Source organism: Anas platyrhynchos, chromosome 11, assembly GCF_047663525.1.
Source record: "Anas platyrhynchos isolate ZD024472 breed Pekin duck chromosome 11, IASCAAS_PekinDuck_T2T, whole genome shotgun sequence".
Taxonomy (NCBI): Eukaryota; Metazoa; Chordata; class Aves; order Anseriformes; family Anatidae; genus Anas; species Anas platyrhynchos.
The window spans coordinates 21,481,209-21,501,309 of NC_092597.1; the positions used below are offsets into that span (position 1 = coordinate 21,481,209).

A 20,101-nucleotide genomic window follows, 5' to 3' on the forward strand; every position below is an offset into this window, starting at 1 on the left:
ATAATCCAAATTAACTGATGAATTTGTTGTATTTTTGAGCTATATGAGTATCTTCAGGTTGTTGTATGTGAACTTCCTCTCGGTATTTTTAAGTTTATGAGTAATTCTTTTGGAACTGTATTTATATGACGTATGATATTTCAACACCAGAATCCACAACAAATGGATGTTTTAAAATTGTATGATTAATGAATTAGAGTTTCAAAACTAACATAATTAACTTTTATTTTTTACTTCAGTAATTCTTGGCAAACTTCTCATGTGTGTTTTAATAATGTGCTCTTTCTGCAAATATGGTTAATGCTAACGTTGTTGTCTCTTGTGTTCCTCATCTCCTTTCCTTCAGCCTGGCTTGCCTGCTCAGAACTTCTCGATGTCGGTTACGGTCCCAGTGTCCAATCCCAACACTTTAACCTACAGTAACCCAGGGAGTTCCCTCGTATCCCCATCGCTGGCAGCCAGTTCATCCTTAACAGACACGACCATGCTCTCCCCACCTCAGACCACCCTGCATCGGAACGTATCACCTGGGGCTCCTCAGAGACCACCGAGTACTGGCAACGCAGGTAGGATTTCAGTACTGTTACCTTTTTTACCCTATTTTTATGTTTTGTTTAAAACAAATGGCCAACAGCAACAAAGAATAACAAGTTTTTAATGTATCAATGCATTTTCTTTTTTAAATTATTATTAGGTGCAATGCTGGGGACAACTGACCTCACAGTGCCAAATGGAGCTGGTACCAGTCCAGTTGGTAAGTGCAATATCATGTCTGTGTTGAAAAATAGTATTAGGGTTTCAGTTTGTACAGTTACTTGAAAGCAATTTTTTATTTTGACTCCTTTGAAAAAGTACTTTTGGAAGTACAAAGGTCATAATTTTTTTAATTGCCTTGTAATTGTTGAGTCTTGTAAATTCTTATCAGGCATTTAACTTTCTATTGCCATGACCCTTCCACTGCAGTAACATTTGCATTTTCTACTTTAGTGGTTTTCAGTAGCTTGCTGCTCTTGCTTTTGTGCTTCTCTGCAAGTGTAATTACAGCACTCTAGTGAGTTCTTATATTCCCCGTTTTTTTCCTTTACATGAAATTCTCTATGCTTACTAAACTATCACAATAAAGACAACTGAGCTGTTTTCTCAGCTTTAGTTTTCTGAAGATCTGGATGTTCAGTACTGGTTCTGGTGCCAATCAAAATGAAGAAAATACAGAATATATTGTTTATATTTCCATGTGTATCTTGCTAACTATTTTCTAGCAGTTATACAAAGAAAGCAATAAAGCTTGGAAGATGATAGCTAGGCTCTGTCTTAATTTTAAAAGGTGTTCAGAACAAATTAGAGACCTTGCCAAAAAAATCAAATTGACAATATTTTTTGGGCTTCAGTAAATTGATATGATAGCATTTTTGCAGGTAAATAATATTTTTGTCTCATGTAAACAAAATTTAATACTCCGATAGAGAACAGGCAGATCTGAATTTTGTCATGCCACAGGAAGACAAATGATACTTCACACACCACCCTCATACTGCTTTGATTCCTTGAGATGTCTTGATAACTGAGGATTGATTTTGGAAATGTGCATAACTTGCCTTGGTAAATGTTCATGGCAAGGAATTAAAGAAGCAACTCTTGACCTTTCAGTGTTTGCCCACTGGTTACTTAATGTAGCAACTGGGAACAGGTTCTTTGAAGATAAGTTCAATTGATTGAATTTATGAATAAAAAATGCTGCAACTACCAGGCAGAAAGCACAGCATTGACTTTCTATTCTTTATCCATTCCTTGGCTATGTGCAGCAAATAAATATTTACGTGTGGCTTCCATTGGGTAAGCAAGATTTTGAATGGAGGAGACTTCCTCGGTAGAAGAAAAATGACTATTTTTAGAAACTGTGGAGGTCAGATGTGGATTTCTATAGTATTTCTCAAGTCAGAGTAAATAAACTGATTATCAAGACTTTTCAGTCGTCTTTTCCAAAATCAGGCTTTAGTAACAGCGGCTTCGTGTTTATGACGCTATCTATCAGTAAGAAAATAAAACAGTTGTTTACAGCACTTGCTATAGAATATTAAACCAGAGAAATACCCACTTAGAGCAGCTTGGTGAACATAATTTAATGCAGTAGAAATGTTTTCCTTCTTACAGTTATTAATAGTTTATGTGAAAAGTCAAAATGCATCGCTTATCTCTTGCTTTCCAGAACATCACACCTAAAATGTTACACACATACCCACTCATTTCTAAAAAGATTTTCATTCAAATAAGAACTGTGGCTATATAAGAACAGTGGAAGATCTATACGAAGTACCTCTAGCAAAACCCATATACCTAGTTAACACCACAGTACAGAGTTTAGTACACTAAGTTTTTAGAGCTCCACAGTCCACTAGGGTATGACATGGCTTCTTTCAAATACTGTCAGGTGCACAGTAACCTTCTCAGTTGCAACCAAAATTAAGAAACCATGCATAAACAGATTGAGTCAATCTGCTACCCTGTCAATTTCAGCGTGGCAGCTGCTGATGAATTGTGTACATCAAGTTAATGTCTGCAGAAAACAATGGCTTTAGTTTGTTGCTACCTTTACTGCAGAATTCACTGGAAACAAAATATCTCATTTTTGTAGCTCTCAGTCCATTCTTTTATACTTTTTAAGAATGGAGAACTCTCATATGGATATAGTTGTGAAAGGTCGTGTGTTAATTTTGCAGCTCTCTAAAGGAGAGGTGTCAAAGATGAAGATGGAGTACTTGCAATCTAGATGTAAAAATGCCCATATTTTCTGATATAGAGATAAAGCAAAAACCCAGCTTTTACCATTACGAAGTTTTGAGCGTTTAAGATTTTGTTCTCTTTTTCATTGAAAGATACTTACACACTTTAATCTCCTGGTGAGAAACAAGTAGAGGTCATCTTAGGACCTAGTTCAAGCAACAACGTTGCATAAAATGGCTCATTTAGTTCACATAAGTCTTTTTTGTTTTCCTCATGTCCTATGTAACTTGGTTGGAATAGATAGGGTTTGCTTTAACAGTCAATCTGCCAACAACAGCTTTTCTGTGGAAAATAGCTTTTTCTGATGAGTAAAAATATCTGCGTGTTGTAGCAAAGATTGGTAGATGGCTTTTTATGTTTAGAACAGAAAATTTGTGATCATTTTACAATACTGAGAGCTTATTTCACATGCAGCTGTCATAACTCTGAAAAAGCTTTTCTATATTTTTTTTATAAAAAATTAACCCACCACATGAAAACTTCAGCAGATCTTTTTCATTTAGCAAATATATCAGTTTTGAGAGAGGGAAAACGTTCTACGTTTGTCTTTGCTTTTGAGCTAATTCATTTTTTTCTGTTAATTGGATGGTTTGGAGCTAGAATTTTCATGATGCTGTTGTCCATGATCAGTGTTAATTAACCCTGTTCAGTTTGTGATGAGCATCTAATGTGCTTCAAGAATCCAATATCCCCAGCACGTGTACAGTTTGCTCTTTGTTATCAAGATCATCATGGTTTGAATGCATGCTGCATGTCTTTATTATTCCTTTCCAAAGGGTGTGGATTCTGTTAGCCCAAGCACACCATCACTTGCTCTGAATAACCAAATACAGGAGAGAGATTCTTTGACTTTGAAAGGATACTCAATGGACAGATCACCTTCAAATTTGTCACAAGGAGATCTGTTTCGCTATGTTCCAGTACATTTGGTGGTATTTGCCAGTGAAGTGCATTGTCATTGAAGTTATCCTGTTCATGTTAACTCTAAAAATTGAAAAGGCTTAAAAGGAGTTAAAGTACCATTGTTAACCAATTTCTACTTTTGCTCCAGTGCCTTTTTCATATGGTGTTGAGCGAGATCCATGCAAAAGACCTGAGCTGCCACTTGGGACTGTGGCCTTTGTTGCTAAGCTTGCATGAAAAACACAAACCCTGAGACCTTTGAAGTGCGGTGAGCTCCCTAAGTATTTTCCAGTCCTTGGTGACTTTGAAGGAGCTGTTGAGAGAGTCCTTATAATTTTGCAGGGACAGAATATAACCTGTCTGTAAGTCTTGTTGTCAGTGAAGTAGCCCTTCTAATCAGTAATGCAGTGTATGGACTCAGTTCATTTGGGGAATTTTTTCCTCTTGCAATTTTGTCATCAGAAAGAATGGATAAGAAAGATACAGTTGTCTTGAATACTGAATTTCTCCTCTTCATTCCGGATCCACGTCTTCTGTAATATCCTCATTAATCTTCAGCTTCTGAGAATGTGAATTAACTTCAGGTGTATTGAATTTCTTTGGACTAGAGCTGAAGGATATAACTGCTTGAACAACTGTGTCTTGTGAGCTACCGGATCCCTGCTAAGAGCCGATCTAGATCATGTGTCATCTTTCATCATGATACCATGACATCAGGAAGAATTATGGGAGGTGCATTAACAGCTTGCTTGCAACTGTAACCTGCCTTGTGCATTTCCAGAAAGGGATCAAGATGGGACTGTGAAAGACCACACCGGTAAATGGTTCGTTTTATCTTGAGGGCTTGTCTGACTGGGAGACCTTTTCTACGTGCCTAAGGATGAAACGATCTTTCAGATTGGTCTTTCACAAGTCTGTTAAGCAAAACAGCTAACAATATGCTGCAGTTCCCATAAGGCTTCAATTAACATCTTTCTTTGCATACCTTTCTCTTCATGTTGTTTTGCTTCTTAAAGGAAAGAGAGCACCTCATGAGAAGTATACAACTAACTAAAAAACAAACAAACAAACAAACAAACTACCTCTTGCAAAACTCCTGCTTAAAATTGGATTGATGGTACCAAAGGCTTCCTGAAGGAATCACTTCCTTCACTCTCTGCCCCCCAACCAAACTCACCATTTTGTATCTTCTGTGTCAGATAAACAGCTTACCACCATTGTGCCCTAGGAAAGCAGCTGTAAACCTTGAGCAAATTCCTGCTTAAGGTTGTACGTTACCAGCGGTACTTGTCTGCTGGACTTTCTCTTCAGTGTGACAGGTAGTATCTGTCAGAGGTAGTCTTTCACTTGACGCAGTTCCTCACTTCGTAGCCTTTATTGATGTTCACGTGATACAAATCGTAGTAGGCAAAGGTTCTTGCTCTGTAGTCTCAGTGTTGGCACAATGTTTTGCCTTGCTCTGATGTTCAGGGTTACCCAGGTAAATACAAGTCAGTGTTTCACTCTTCTCTAAGGAAGAAGTTGAAGGATGCCTGAGCAACACTGAGAGCAGCCTGTTCACCCTTGCACCTTACAGCTTCCAAGCTCTCCTCGAGGAAGACTACTGAAAGTGGACTGCAGACCAGCTGGTTCGCTGAACCCTTCTCCTTTGCTAGATGCAGACCCAGTTGTCAGCACATTTAAAAAAAAAAAAAAAAAAAAAAAGTTTGATCCATCCATCGTCCTCTGATTAAATGTGCTTATGAGAAATGATGGGCTAATATTGACATGGAAAATAAGCTGGTAGAGGAAAGCATTTGAGTTTTTCTAATTGTAGCAAAATATCCTTGGAAACAACACATAAGCATGTGATCACTTCAGCCTCTGAACCACATCTAGATTTTTCATTAGAATTTCACATTGCCTTGCCATAATTTCTGATTTATAAGGAGGTACAAGGATTCTGGTTAGAATCAGCTACTTGTATAATGTCAGCTTGCCCAGGATACCACATCACACATCTTCTGAACATATCACTTCTATTCTCTATAATATTTAGATACAAAAGCATTTTGCTTTTGTTTTAATTTTGCTGTGGCATTCTGAATAATAACCCTCATCTTGAAGAAGGCTGATCTAAATGTCAATATTACTGAAAATTCTCTCTCATCCTTCCATGTAACCTAAGGAAAAAAAATTCCAGGAACCTTGAAAACGAGTCTTTTAAAAATTTTCTTCAGTTTTGTAACATAAGTATGCATTTCCTTGACATTTCCATGTGTTGTTTTTTGCTGTATTTTATTATCTAAAGTACTGCCATTAGAAGTCTAAATCTTATATATTAGATGTTTTACAATCTTATGCTGCTGTTGAAGGTATACTTTAATTGTAATCATGGTGTTATCTGAAGTATTATTCTTTAAACATCTATGCAAATACATTTATTCTACCTTCCTTAAGATGTTAAAATGAAGTTTTTCCAAAGGTAGCAGAGAACTAGGCTTTTTGAAATTATTATACAATCGACAGTGATTTCTATGCAAAGCTGCAAATCGTAGGAACTGCAGCTGTAGGTTGGTTTTTCCCCTTAAAGCTATCACACTCAGAAATGCAATTAAATGGAGCATAATGTGCATAGAAATGCTACTGTTGTATTTAGTTTCAAAACTCCCCCTACCTAGCCCTACCCACCTCCCCTCCAAGGTCCTACACGTAAACATTTTTCTTAAATAGATCTTATCTCATCCTCTGTATGCATCATGATTTGGCTTATTGCAAACGGTTTTCAGTTTACTCCTAATCGTGTGCCTTTTGTCAGATTACATGATGTCATTTGCATAAATATTTATTTGCTACTGTTTTCATTTTTGCTTAGTCTTACATTGCTTAGCTCCTTGCCCATGATTATTTTTCAGAACTATGTACAACCATTTAGTTTTTCCGAAGGTGAACCACAAAAAAAAAAAAAAGATTAATGGCATCGATGACTATAATTTATTCCTTGAGTAGTAATAAGAACATGCAGTACTTTCCAGCCACGTGTGTTCATTGTTTCAGCTGATGCGATTTATACAGTGAAATATGAGTCTGGCTCATGTAATTGAAAGCTGCATCTTGGACTGTAGGACAATAAATGAGATTAAGCTGTGTTACGTTTCTGAAGGCAGGGTATACAGTTGTTGAAAGAGCTGGGTTTTAAAATCTAGCTTCAGAAAGTTATTTCAAAATTAGTCATTGACTAAACAAGAAGGGGGCTGATGTCCGTTGGTAATGCTTATTGTCATAAAATTCTACTCGAGTTATTTTAATCTTTGTTTAAAATGGTTCGTATAATTTAGTTTATCATCTTTGCCTTGGTTTCATTTTTCCAAATACGTGTTTTGAAAATGCTTTTATGGCTGTGCTTAAAAAACTCAGAGTTAAATAAAACTTTTGTGATGGAAGCAAAACCAGTAGTCTTAATTTACACTTGCATAGGATTTTATATTCTGTTTCCATTTTCCAGTTTGCTGGTGTTTTTAAAACATAAAATAATTGTATTTGGGGGAAGATGTATGGTGGGTGTGGTAGATACAATTTCTGTATTATACAACATAGTAAGTAGAATTTATGGGGTTATTAAAGCCTCAGTTTGGCAAGCTGCCTAACAGTTGCATCATCCTGTAATCATTATCTTTTTCTGGCTCCTGACCTTACTCGAAGAAATGCCGTGCTTTTAGTTATCCTTTCGCTCTTAACTTGTAATCTTTAACAGGAGAAAATGCTTTAAATTTCATATTAAATATTAATATTTTACAGTCTTATTGCAGCCACAGCATCTGGTTCTTCAAGTAATAGATATAAGCACTTCAGCATTTCTTAAAAATAAGATACTTACAACATCCAGCAAAATGCTTCTGTTAGATCAATACCCCTACTATTGTACACTTTTGATATTTTTTTTCTCCCCTTCTTAATACGTTTTTTTCTAAACACTCACACTCTGTTTTTAAAAAGTGCTCTGGCTTTTGACAGAACAAATGCTTGACTCTGCCCTGCTGCCGAATGGTATTGCCCAGAGAAGGCAATGGCAAGGAGTTTGTTGTTTTTGACAGAACCAATAAAAGCATGAAATGTTTCTGAAGGATTGGCAGAGCCTTGTAATAAGGGTTGCAGGAAATGACTGTATTGGGTGTGGAAGAAAGACACTGTCCAGATTTAACACATGAGCTACCGAAATACTTGAAAACAGAGGACAGGAAATGGTATCATAGGAGAGGCGAAAATGTGATACAGAAGTCCATTGTTTCTGAGAAGTGTTATTGTTCTCAAGTTTCAAATACAACTCAGACACAGCAGCATTGGCGTATAAAAGTCCTGACAGCCTAGCAAGCAGTAAAATGCTATTTCTTACTAGTTGAAAGCACCAATTTTTCTTTGTTATTACCATAAGGGCTTTAAATATACTGTAATTTTTGATAAAGCGGTGGATACTGTAACAGTTTGTCAGACTTGCATAGGTATTATTTTCAAATAATTTCTCCTCCCTTGCATCTTTTTCCTTATTCACTTCTCCTCTGTCCATCATGTGAGATTTGCTTTGCAATGTGATGCTGTGTAGGCTCTTCATAATTAATTTGTACGCTCATTTACAGTGGATGGGTATGGATGCACACCTATCTAACAAAGCTGTCTTGCACTTTCGGGAACCTAAAGGCACAGCGCAGAACTTGGTTTCTTTTTCAGTTGTTTTTCCTGTGTGACCTGGAGTGTGTGCACTCTCTCCATCTGTTAAAATTGCTCTGTCTCCGTACTTGTTCTGCACACTCTTTTGCTTCATTTTTCTGTCCTAGCCACGTAAAGCAACGCAGACACCTGCAGCAGTAATTTGGAAATAAACCAATTCTGTGTGGATTCAGTTTCTGTGTGTGTGTGGTTCGTTCTGCTTTTTTATTTTATTTTTATTTTTGCCTGGAGCTCCTGCAAATCTCTTCTAACCCATGACAAAAAGTTACCAATTTTCTCCTAGCACTCAAGTGTATATTTAGCTCCATTATGTATTCTCCACTTCAAGCAAACTTTCCATCCACTTCAGCTGAATTTTGTCACTAACATAAAGCATCCCAATAAATTCTGCTGTTTTTCGTTGAAGAATGTAGACACTTAAAGACCACAGCAAAAACACATTTTGTGGTTAAAGGAAGAACACTGCCACAAACAGCTTCTTCTTTCTGCTGTCACTGTATCCTTTCTTTCCTGCCTGACTTCCGAGTAAAATGGTAGATTTCTCAGAATACTGATTCCCCTATCTCCTATACAGGTCCTTCAGGAAAGTATTAAATTATAAAAACTTGTTCTTGCTCTGTTTCCCTTGAAAAACAAGGGACACATCTGATCATCCATGTATGGCCAGGCTTTTGGCACAGTAAGAAATTCACAGGGCAAGCAGGTCCATAATTCGAAATCTGAATTTGAAAGTTGTGAATTTTCTGCTCATCCGTATGCGAACAAGAATTCAGTGGTTGTAAGTTTCAATAAACTCCATCCACATACAGTTTTTTCTTGAAAAATATTTAGCAACAACTTGGTTTCCAAAAGACCTTTGTAAAACTCCATAAAACATCTCCAGATCAGCATAAGGGATTTGTTATTCTTATATCAATCTTCACTTTTTCACATGCTAAATTTAGAAAATAATATATAGGATTCTACTCAGAGTGGGGAGGAAAAAGATGAGGACTGCATTTGGCAGTTCCCCCACCATGTAACAAAGATAATTAATAGAAGAGGCTCCTTCATTAGCCTCCTGGTGAGTTCACACCGAGGTTCTCACCATACCTTAGCTCAGGATCTTATCCATACCAGTCACCTGCCCTTGCACGTTGTGCTGTCCTACTGATGTGTGTTCTTCATTCCTGTTAAGCGTTTAAAGGCACTAGAAATTTTACCAAAGAAGGTAGAATGTGACACTGACAACTTTCTCATTTTAATTGCTTTTAGATTAATATGTACTTAATGTAATAAAATTGGATTGGGCACAGGGGCCTATTCAAATTAGAATAATAATACAAAATTCATGCCAGTATGGTGCTACAGGCTATTAGAAGAGAATTTCCCACACAGTGAACTTTGTGTAACAGAATTTCCTCTGAATTTTGACTACGAAGGCCACTTTCAGTACTGGAATGTCAGTGTAACCATAATTTTATTGTGAATTGTATTTATGTATATGCACACTCATGTTATGTAGTGTGAAGTATAGTGTTCCCTGTTGAAATATCCCATTGTTTAACAATTTTTTTTCATTTGAAGCTGAATAAGCTGCAAGTATTTGAGGAGTTGTTGCTGTAAATCTGATATGATAAAATCATTAGAGTAGAGCTTAAAAAAATCTGATAAAGGTATTCTTGGTAACATGGATGCTTTTTTCAGTTCAGGAACTGCTGTACTATGCACTTAATTGTTTCAGCACCACATTACTCTCTGCTGATCTGAACGAAAGCTAAGGCCTGTGTTTTTGAGCACATTCAGGTTTTGGAGATTTCAGTGCTGTGCTCAGGACTTGTAGGATTGGGCTTGTCTAATTTTCCTTGGGAATGAGTATTGGGAGTGAGTGAGACAAAGACTTGTGCAAAATAAATCAGTGGACATAAATGACATGTGTATCTGTTTCCAGGGCTTGGCACGAGTTCAAAGGGAAGGAGTTTGTTCTCCTTACTGTTGCTAAATATAACAACCAGACTGTATATATTTTTGAGACTTGAAATTACTTTTGTTGTTGAATACATACTGGAGTCCTGCAGATCTTAAAGATATTTGAAGCACCCATTTAGAAACGGAGACTTTAGGAGCTGACTTCTTATTCTGAGGCCACAACGTAATAATGTTTGTGTGCTGTGTGGGGTGGCGGTAGGGATGAGGTGGGGTTGTGCAAAAGCACACGCTTTCCTGCAAGCTCAGCCTGGAGAAACTTAAAAGGGAAAAACAACAAAAAGAAAACAACAGATGTTACTAGAAAAAAGTTCTTTGTCCTATGCTTTTCTCAGCATTTAAGCTGCCACAGTGTGCCCTTAAGGTGATACTGCCTTTATACATTGATCTTGTGGTGAAAGTGGTTTTTGTCTGGTTACTCTATACTGTTCCTCTTGGAGAAGTTGTTAATTATTTTAACAAAAGAAATGGTACATAATTTGTACATGCACCAAAAAGTTCTGTTGTTGATTCTCTTGAGACCCGTTTATCCTAAGGTACATTTGTTTTTTTCTCTTCCTCTTTCAGGAAATGGGTTTGTGAATTCTCGAGCTTCGCCAAGCCTACTCGGAACTACTGGCGGTGGGAATGGCTTAGGGAAAGTCATGCCTACAAAGTCTCCACCTCCACCTGGAGGAGGTAACCTTGGAATGAACAATCGCAAACCAGACCTCCGTGTTGTCATCCCACCCTCCAGCAAGGGTATGATGCCACCATTGGTAAGTTAAAACATTTGTTCTGTAATGGCAGGCTAAAAAGAAAGTGGTCTGCACAGGGAGACACTATCTCATCTGCTTACCATAAGTTACAGTAATAGAAAAGCCTTTTCTAAAGCAAAAAATAGCAATCTGACCTAAAAGTGGTTAGAATGCAATCCCAGAGATGTAGATTGGGATTGTTTTGATGTCTCATTGACTGGGAACGGAGAACTTTGCTGGTTTGGAGGATGTGGGTTTTAACAAGGATTATGCATTATTCTGTGCAGGAATAGCTGTTTTTATTGGTAACGTAAATGCTGTTAACGTGCCCCTAAGCACACTTGTACCTCTTTTTACTGGGTGGTAATGTTTGTGGGATGCAAAGTGTACCTTCAATGGTAATGATGGTCTGAGAGAAACTCTTGTGTGGTGTGACGTGCTGGAATGCAACTTGCATTGCGTAGTGTCCTGTGTTGGGTGTCCTGTCTTCAGTGAGCACACGAAAGAGTAATGAGGATCACGTTCAGTGCCTATTTGTGTGCTTTTCAGTACTACTATGCAGTTTGGCACGTTGGTAATAGTGTTTGTTCAGCCTTGGTTCAGCATAGCACACAAGTTTCGTGTCAGGCGTGAGGCAACCACAGCACTGAGGCCAGAACAGGTCTGTCAGGAAGAGTTGCTCTTTTTTTCCTTTAATTTGGTTGACCAAATCCTTTGGCCTTACTCTTTCACTGTCACGTAGAAATCTTAGACATCTATGTGCATATTCTCTGTTTTCTGTTTATGGAGGAATGAACCATAACCAGGAGGAGCAGGATATAAACAATAAGAGTACTCTCTGAATAATTTGTGTTTGTTTTTAAGATACCACAAGTGCTTACATTTGTTACTGGTATTCATGATGAATAATACGAAGTGAATCCAAGTAACAAAAGTTAAAATTATCCTCAGAGTAATGATTCATCAAGTTTTAGGTTTTTTTTATTTTATTTTTTCAGGAATACTGAAAGGTAGAAGACATAGGAAATGCACTGGCTGATTTTTAAAGTAGAGATTATTTTTTAAGATTAATTAGAAATAGATACAAGAAGAGCATCTTGTTAATGCAGTTCTAATGTTAGTAGCGTACAGTACCTACTTACTGCTTTGTTGTCAAGAATGACTTAAAATTCAATTTATTTTTTTGTCTATCTGAAGAAATCAGAAGATTTCAAGCTAGAGATGCTAGGATGGCATAATGATTATATATGAAAAATATTTTTTTTTTACTTAGCTGATTATGCATTGCATCAGTCCAGCCAGAAACTGCTGTGTTACCTATCTATGTGTGATGTCAATGTGTGGTTGTGTCCCTGTTTTTATGAAGCTCTTTCTGCACTGATTTGTCAAAGTGTTTTTTTAATACATCTTTTAAGTGACTTAAATTGCGTACCGTATTGTAACTTTAGTAGTATTATTTACAGATTCAGGTGGCAAATTCACATTATTAATGAAGTAAAAATCCAGAAGCACAAACATGACTTTTTCTTTCATTTTTGAAAGCAATGCTATTTTTAGTAACTCTGTTATCCCTCTTGTTTGCTGAGTACAGTCGGAGGAGGATGAATTGGAGTTGGTGAGTTTGGGCTCCTGTTTGATGAGAGAGAGCAAGATGCTGAAAACTTCTTCTACTACAGTTCTTCTTAACTGTAGTTTCATTAAATATTTTAAAGAATTCCAGTGTTCCCTTGCTAGCAGACCAAAATAGATTTGTTTTATCAAACTCAAAACCTGACCAATTCAAGTTGAATACACATCCAAAGTCTAGCATTTTCTATTTGTAAACTTCCTTTTTTTCCTGAAATAATTTCTGTTTTTCTTGGAGGGAACATTGGAAAAGAGCCTTACAGAGTAACTGTCCATGTGTATAGGATGTTTAATGGTCTTTATTGTTGTTGTTTGTAAAAAATAAGCAACCTCTTATTCCCTAAATTATTGAAATATTTTTAGAAAGTGGCTTCGCTCATAAAGTTCTTCAGATAGTAACACAAGCCATGTATTACTTATTTTCATGGAGATTACATCATTGCTGGTGAGGTCACCTTTTTGGAGTGCGGAATTATTTCATCCTGCGTGAGATTATCAAACCACAGGGGTGTTCCCTGTTTACTGAAAGGAGTAGAGAATTGCAAAATGAATTATTCTACCTTTTTCCAGTGGAAAGATTCTGTTTTTGAAAGGAAACCCTTGGGATTCTTTTTTTTTCTATTTATTTTTTTTTCCAAAAGGTTTTAACATTTGGCATTCTGTCTGGAAAATAACGTAAGGCTGAAATAATTCATAACTTATTTTTAGAGCAATTTGCAAATTGTTTAGCTGCCGTAGCACGAACCGTGCAGAAGGTGCTGCAACAGCGTGCAATTGTAAAGACAGACAAAGAATTCTGCAGATTGTACAATTTGATGTGGTTTTGAACATGGACCTGTTGCTAATATGAGGCTCTAATTGCATGAAAGCATGGAATATGTAGTGACTTGCATACACTTCTTAATAAATGCATGCTGTTGGTTGATTTTTACCTTAAATGTGAACGATAGACTTAAGAAAGCGAGGAGAAACGATTTTTGAAATGTGGTACTGAAGTTTTTAAGGTTTATCGGAATGACTTGCTAATTGAGCACTTCCAAACAGCTGTCACGCACATCCTTGCTTCTGTAGAGCAATGTCTGGTTTCCAGGGCAGGAAATAGAGCTTTAAGTCAACACAGGAACATTTAATCAAATAGCGTTGCATACATGTCAGAAATTGGAATTATTCAAAAGCAGTTGAATGAAGGCTTTGCTACCAGCTAAACTCATTGCTCGGCGGTGTGAGGGGCTGAGGTGCGGGTTGTGTGTGCAGCGTGGGCCCTCTAGTGGCTCTCCAGTGGGCTCTGGTGCTAGGGGAAAGGCACACAAAGGAAAGCCAGCAATGCCTTTCTTAAAGGCTCTTAAACATGGCAAAGCAATACGAAGTGTACCTGAAATCTTGCTTATTATGCTCGTTTCTGATGCTAAATTTAGCGCTAGACAGCAGTTCCAAACCATGGCTGTGAGTGCTCGTTCTGTGCGGTTGGAACCGAGCACAGAACGTGAAAACCAGAGATAGCACCGGTAGCATAGCAGGAAACGAAGGTATCCAGCTCTTCCTGTTCCTGCTATTATTTGCACCAGCTTAAAAAAAATAATAATTTGAAGGCTGTCACAAGTCTTGGATTGGCTGACTCCCAGGTACAACAAATAGTAGGTACTTCTCGGTGTCCTTGCTTGACTGAGTGTTCAGGAATTCTATTTAAAAATAAACCACCTCAGAAAACCACCTTTATTAGCCACTCAAAATAAATAAATAAATAAAAATCCCAAGGGGAAATCCTTTGGTCTGGATTGTTTCCCAGTATACTCCTAACTTTTCCATTATACTGTAATCCCAACTTTATAGGCTGCCATCCAAGAAAGCTTTGGAAAAAGGTCAATTACTGACAGACAGAAATCTGCTCTAATAACATACCTTTCTGCCAGATCAACTCGGGCTAGTGGAGATTTTCAGAAGTACATAAGTGATTTAGAAGGATAAATTGCACAGAAGATCAGTGGGACTTGCTTTGTGACTTTCGGCTTAGAAATCTGGGACCTGTGAAGCAGAGTGGGTACATCTGCTGAGCGAATGCCAAAGCCTTACCAGGCCCAGAGGTGGGCTTTCTGCAACGTCCAGACAAAACAGATCAGAGGGTGGTAGCCAGTGGAAGACTGTAGCCTATTTTAATATGGTAGCTGTGGTGTGTGATTTTTTTTTTTAAACTGGAAGGATAAAAGCCAGGGATTGATAGCCCTCAATTCATCCTCATAAGTTTTAGCTTAAATTTGAATAGAGCCACGTTTTTGTACCTGCTCATCCCATTATTATAAAGAGAATCATGAGTTTTTAAAGCTGCTCACTCTCTCAAGATCAGAGTGGAGGGAAAAGAAAAAGTACTGCAGATAGTGAAATGCTCATGTGCCTGTCCTAAATGAGAACAAGTCCTAGCAGCTTCATTCTTCTAAAGCTAGGAAATGAAACTCTAGCAAAGAGATGAAAAAATGCTATTCTTATAGCAAATACTTTTTTCAGAGACAGAGGGAGGCTTACTTTAAAAACATATTAAGCAATTTGAAATCTAGCTGCCTTAATCAAGAATGCTTCTTTGAGAATGCAGAAATACAGAGCATAGACAAAGGGACACTAAGCCTTCTGTAGGTAAGGGTAAGCATCTCTTGTTCAAAAATCAAAATGTGGCATTGCTGCACTTGAAGTTGCCTCCGCGACTTCTGTGACAGAGCAGCTTTCTGTCTGGTGGTATTCAGTGCAATGTTTAATGTAAGGCTTTCGAAACAGCAAATTTAGTTGAAGAGCTTAATTTGAGTGATATGTTTGCTACAGATGTTCATTGCAGTATGTGGCAAAGACAGACTCTTCACGCCTACAGTTAGAACAGATAATCTGAGACAATGTAGTTCAGCTGTTTTTCCTGTCAAAAAGCATAGTTGCTCTGTGTGAAGTCAGATGTCGTTTGCTTTGAAAGGGATCTGCTTTGTAACAAGTACTTCACCAGCTTCTCAGGAGCCATGGGAACGGCAGGATTATTTTATCACTGAGGTCTTATCAACAGAAATGTATAAGATCTCCTTTCAGGACAGGTGTAGTCAGCACAGTGTCAAAGCTGGCAGCTAAAACTTGAAAATCTGATAACCAACTGGAAAGTGGGAGTCTCTTTTCTAATGGAACTGCACCTCGCCATCTGCATTAAATCCTCTTCAAAAATATGGCTTAAAACTCTTTAAATCACTTAAGAACTTCTGAGAATTGTTGTGTGTATCACTAAGATATTGCATTTATTTATGTCCTACAACTCAAATTAACACTGATGAAATCTGCATGCACAGAAGGGGGACCACTGAGTCTTAATTTTTAACTTCTGTTAGCCACGATAATTTTTGGTTGAGTCTTGAAATGTTTTGGTTTGTTTAGAAAATTTATCCTGATAAGAAGTACATTTTCTTAACTAAAATAGAAAGCAAAGAAACACATTTTAATCAAATGCTATTTTTATATTAGCACGTAATTTTCCATTGTTCTAACTGATATCTCACAAGACATGTTATTTTTAATCATTTTTAGAATACCCAAAGGATAAGTAGTTCTCAGTCTACACAGCCTCTTGCTACCCCTGTGGTGTCTGTGACAACTCCAAGCTTGCCTCCGCAGGGACTGGTGTATTCGGCCATGCCTACTGCCTACAACACTGGTAAGCATTGTTTTTAGTAAGTGACTTGATTTGTCGCGTGTACAAGGCTTTTGTGATTCGTAAGCCCGGAAAATTTGCATTTCTGTGACATTTAACTTGATTTTCCTCTTCAGTTCAAATGAAGGTTTTTATTCAAAAAAAAAAAAAAAAAGCTTTTAGCATGTAAAATGTGTAAATGTTGAAACTTACAGCTGGCAGAAGCTTTCAGTAAGGTTGCACACAGCTGAATGCAGGAAGAGAGACAATGAAGTGCATTGCTTTATAGCAGCAGTATTCAAGCTATCCATCTGAACTGAAATGCCTAACGTCGAAGTGGTAGCTGATACTTCAGAGCATACTGTCCCTTGCATTCTGCTCTGCTGAATTGCAGCAGCAGCAGGGAATCAGATTCTATGGGGACTTTCAGTTTACAAAAAGCCCAGCTGTATAAAACCCAATCTGGGCCTCTTCCTCTTCAGTAGTTTTATCTAGAGTCGGGTGGGGAGTTGCTGGAAGGGTATTGTCAGCATATCACCACAGGGAGTCTCTTAAGTATCCAAAGGACCTTAAAACTAGTTTTATCCAAAGTGTGATGCGAAGAATTTGATAATCTGAGTGGTAATTGGTTTGTCCGTTTCAAAAGTAGTTGAGGATGTGGTGCCTCCTACTTTGTCCATACCAACAGTGTTAACTTTGTCTTTAAGATCTTAAGGTTCTCTATTTGTTACAGACCCTGTATGCAACAGGTAAAGGCATTTTTTGGTAATCCTTTCCTTGGAAAGGAAATACGCCTGTACCCTTGGTGGCGTAAGGTTGATTACTGCTGGTCTGTGATGCAGACCTGATGCAGGTCTGTGATGTTTAATTTCCAAATGCACTTGCAGAGAAACTACATTGCAGATAATTATCAATACATTTTTCTGAGTTAAAATAGCTGCTGGTTAAAAGCAAGAAGGAAAAGAAAGGAAGTAAGTGCCCAGTTCACGGTTCTTTTTAAGTGAAGTCTAATTAAGACATTGAAATGTAAATTTCACTTGGCTTTTCTCTGAAAATCACTGTGTGTCTGTCATCTCTAAACTTTGGATATTTGGTTTAATCTAATTCCTGACCACTGTGTAGTCCTATTGTTCCTTACAAAACTATAAATTTTGCTCTTTGTTATATACAAGTAGAGTTAAAGTCCAGTTGTGGTAAATACTCTGCAGTTAAGTGTGTAAATGTATTTTGTTGATGATGTAGTCTTATGCAACAAAAATTCAGAAAGGAGTCTTCTGGCGTTAACTGTATGAGCACTCTTTGTGGGCAGAGACTTGAAGCAGTCTTCAAAGCTCAGCTTTGTGAAACTAAAAACCAGAAAAGGCAATGTATGAAGTGTTTTAAGATTAAGCAGTTTTTTTAAATGGAGCAATACTGTTTTTGAGAGGGCACGTGTGAAGTTGTTTCATGAGCTGTCACGTGTTCTTGTGGGAAGAGAAAGCATAGATGTAGCAGTTGGTACCTCGGATCTGATGTGGTGGGGTGTAAAGCCCCAGAGGGCGCAGTAGGAAACAAAAAATAATGTTGTGCAAAGGCCAGGACAAATCCAAAAAAAACTTTATTAAATGTGTAGAAAATAGCTAGAATTTGAGTTAAACAGAGGTTTCACAATTCTTTTCCTTTCCTGCAAGGAAGGACACCATCAGGAGTCTGTAATTTTAAAGGATGGAATAGATGGAGTAGCCATCCCTTCATAACCGTTTTCCCAGCAAAAAGGTTGGATCTTATACATTCCATCCACTTTTTTGCCTTTAAAAGTCTCCACTGTGGTTTTTTAGTTTATACGTGTAGCCATCTATCAGCTAAGCAGCTCAAATCATTTTTGGTCCTTTTTCCCTTCTCTCCCCAACGGTATTAATGTTTTCATTAGCCGACGTTATCGCGCTTTCTCCATTGCTTTGGCCTCAGGGGCACTGCCCCGAGCACTTACTGGCGTGCATGAGGTTTGCAGCTGGAGAGGGACTGTTTACTCCTCAGCAACAGTAAATATTTATGCTGCGGTAGCACCCAACTAAATTGTTAAACATGAATGCAAATAATTGCTGCCCTGAGGGGGGTCAAAGTCTGCAGAAGTGAATAAAGAAGATGGGTTGCAGTAACAGCATAACGAGTGGAGAATTGTGCGTAGTGACTTGTTCCAAATTATAAACTCCATGAATTTACTGGACACATATTTTGTTTTGGTTCTTGCTACTGCGAGTGTTCATGTATTGCCTTTAATTACTGTTTAAAATAAATAAGTAGCTCTGGTCTCTACTCAGAGGACCTGCGTTTTGCCAGTCACCTAACAATTGCCATCGTTTCCTCATACAGTAGGGCACGGTGCTGTGTGTGTCCCTCATCCGCAATAACCTGTGAGCTGGTGGCTGGAACAGGCTCTTGGGATGAGAGGGGCTGGAGTCTGAGGCTCTGGAAGCAGCAAGGGCTATTGAAACGGGCTGTGATCACTAGGGTATGATTTTAAAAACCAGTCCATTTCCTTTTGATAATGCTGTGTTTTGTGAAGCTTTTAGCCTTTGGCATTTTTCAGACACTTCAGTGATGTTTGTGTTGGACTGAGCCTTTCAGGAGTCTTGCAAATAGAAATCTGACTTTGAAACCAAATTGTCATCTGGGCATCAGGGTGGTCACTGCTTTTGTAGCAACTGCGCTTCTGCAGCTCTAAGGGCTAAGATAAAATTTAAATACATAAACAATGGTTGTTTTTTTTTTTTTCCCCAGATTGATATTTTTTTTTCCAGGGCTGGAAAGGATAGATTCAACTCTTTAATCATTTATTACAGTGTTTGTTATCAGTTCTGTACAGAGATACCATTCCATATCACTCGTTTTGACAGAGAAATATTGTTTCTGCAGATTGCTGAGAGAAGGGCCACCAGAAGCTGAAGTCCTTGTTCTTACACAGGCTAAACTTTTTTTTTTCAGTAGCCAAAATACACAGAGATATCAGCTCAGTAGCAACTTACACTTCAGCAGAGCGTATTCAGCCATCATCTGAATTGTGTTCGTGTTTGGTCAGTCATTCTGCAGACAGACTTCAAAGGTGTCTGACTGTTTGGGTCCCAGCAGTAAGGGTTTCCATCACGCAGAAGGCACTGTCGTCAACTTGTCCATTTTGCACCAAGGCACTCATGTAGAAATTGGTCTCCTGTTTTTACTGCTGGCAGATGTGTGATTATTTACAGAAACTAGAATGCAGATAGTTCTGTAGCGGCACATGTAACCTTTGGAAAAGTCTCCTCTAGCCCCTGTCATCAGGCACGCTCTAAAGCATCAGAACCTAATTGCCCATTACCACTAAAGCTGTAATTACGAATAAACAATAGATGGAAATGAAACTCCTGCAAACATTTCCTTCAAGTTTGCTCTTACAGAAATGACGTTGACACAGTCCAGCACATCTCAGGTGCTCGTGTTGCTTACAGTTGCAGACTGGCACAGGTCTGGCAGCTCTGGATGTTGAGTGGAAGGATGATTTTTTTTTTTTTTGACTTGCAAAAGGACAAGTTTGATTCTGTGCAGAAAAACTTGTGAGCTTCTCTGAGAAGGAACCAAAGGGCAGCTTACATAGCTTTACCTGCTGCGGTGCAGCTGGGAGTCCCGAGGTCTTCACGAAGACTCCCTCAGCGATGTGTGTGCATCTCTAAAAAGTGCAGTGTGCCTGCTGCCGCAGGCCTTCCCTTCCCTTATGGGGCAT

General features: G+C 38.1%; 1 protein-coding gene across 9 annotated transcripts in view; it reads left to right on the forward strand.

The window, feature by feature from the left end:
- MEF2A (myocyte enhancer factor 2A) overlaps positions 1-20,101 on the forward strand; it is an 89,168-nt gene that overhangs the window by 63,016 nt on the left and 6,051 nt on the right. For 6 of the 9 annotated variants that reach the window (XM_021266620.4, XM_072043299.1, XM_027465892.3 and 3 more), the window contains 5 exons: positions 347-566; positions 695-754; positions 10,921-11,111; positions 12,682-12,705; positions 16,263-16,389. In XM_021266620.4, the coding sequence (XP_021122295.1) occupies positions 347-566; positions 695-754; positions 10,921-11,111; positions 12,682-12,705; positions 16,263-16,389 (622 nt within the window). The remainder of the gene's footprint in view (positions 1-346; positions 567-694; positions 755-10,920; positions 11,112-12,681; positions 12,706-16,262; positions 16,390-20,101) is intronic. The other 3 variants (XM_027465894.3, XM_027465893.3, XM_027465890.3) reach the window with 1 other exon arrangement.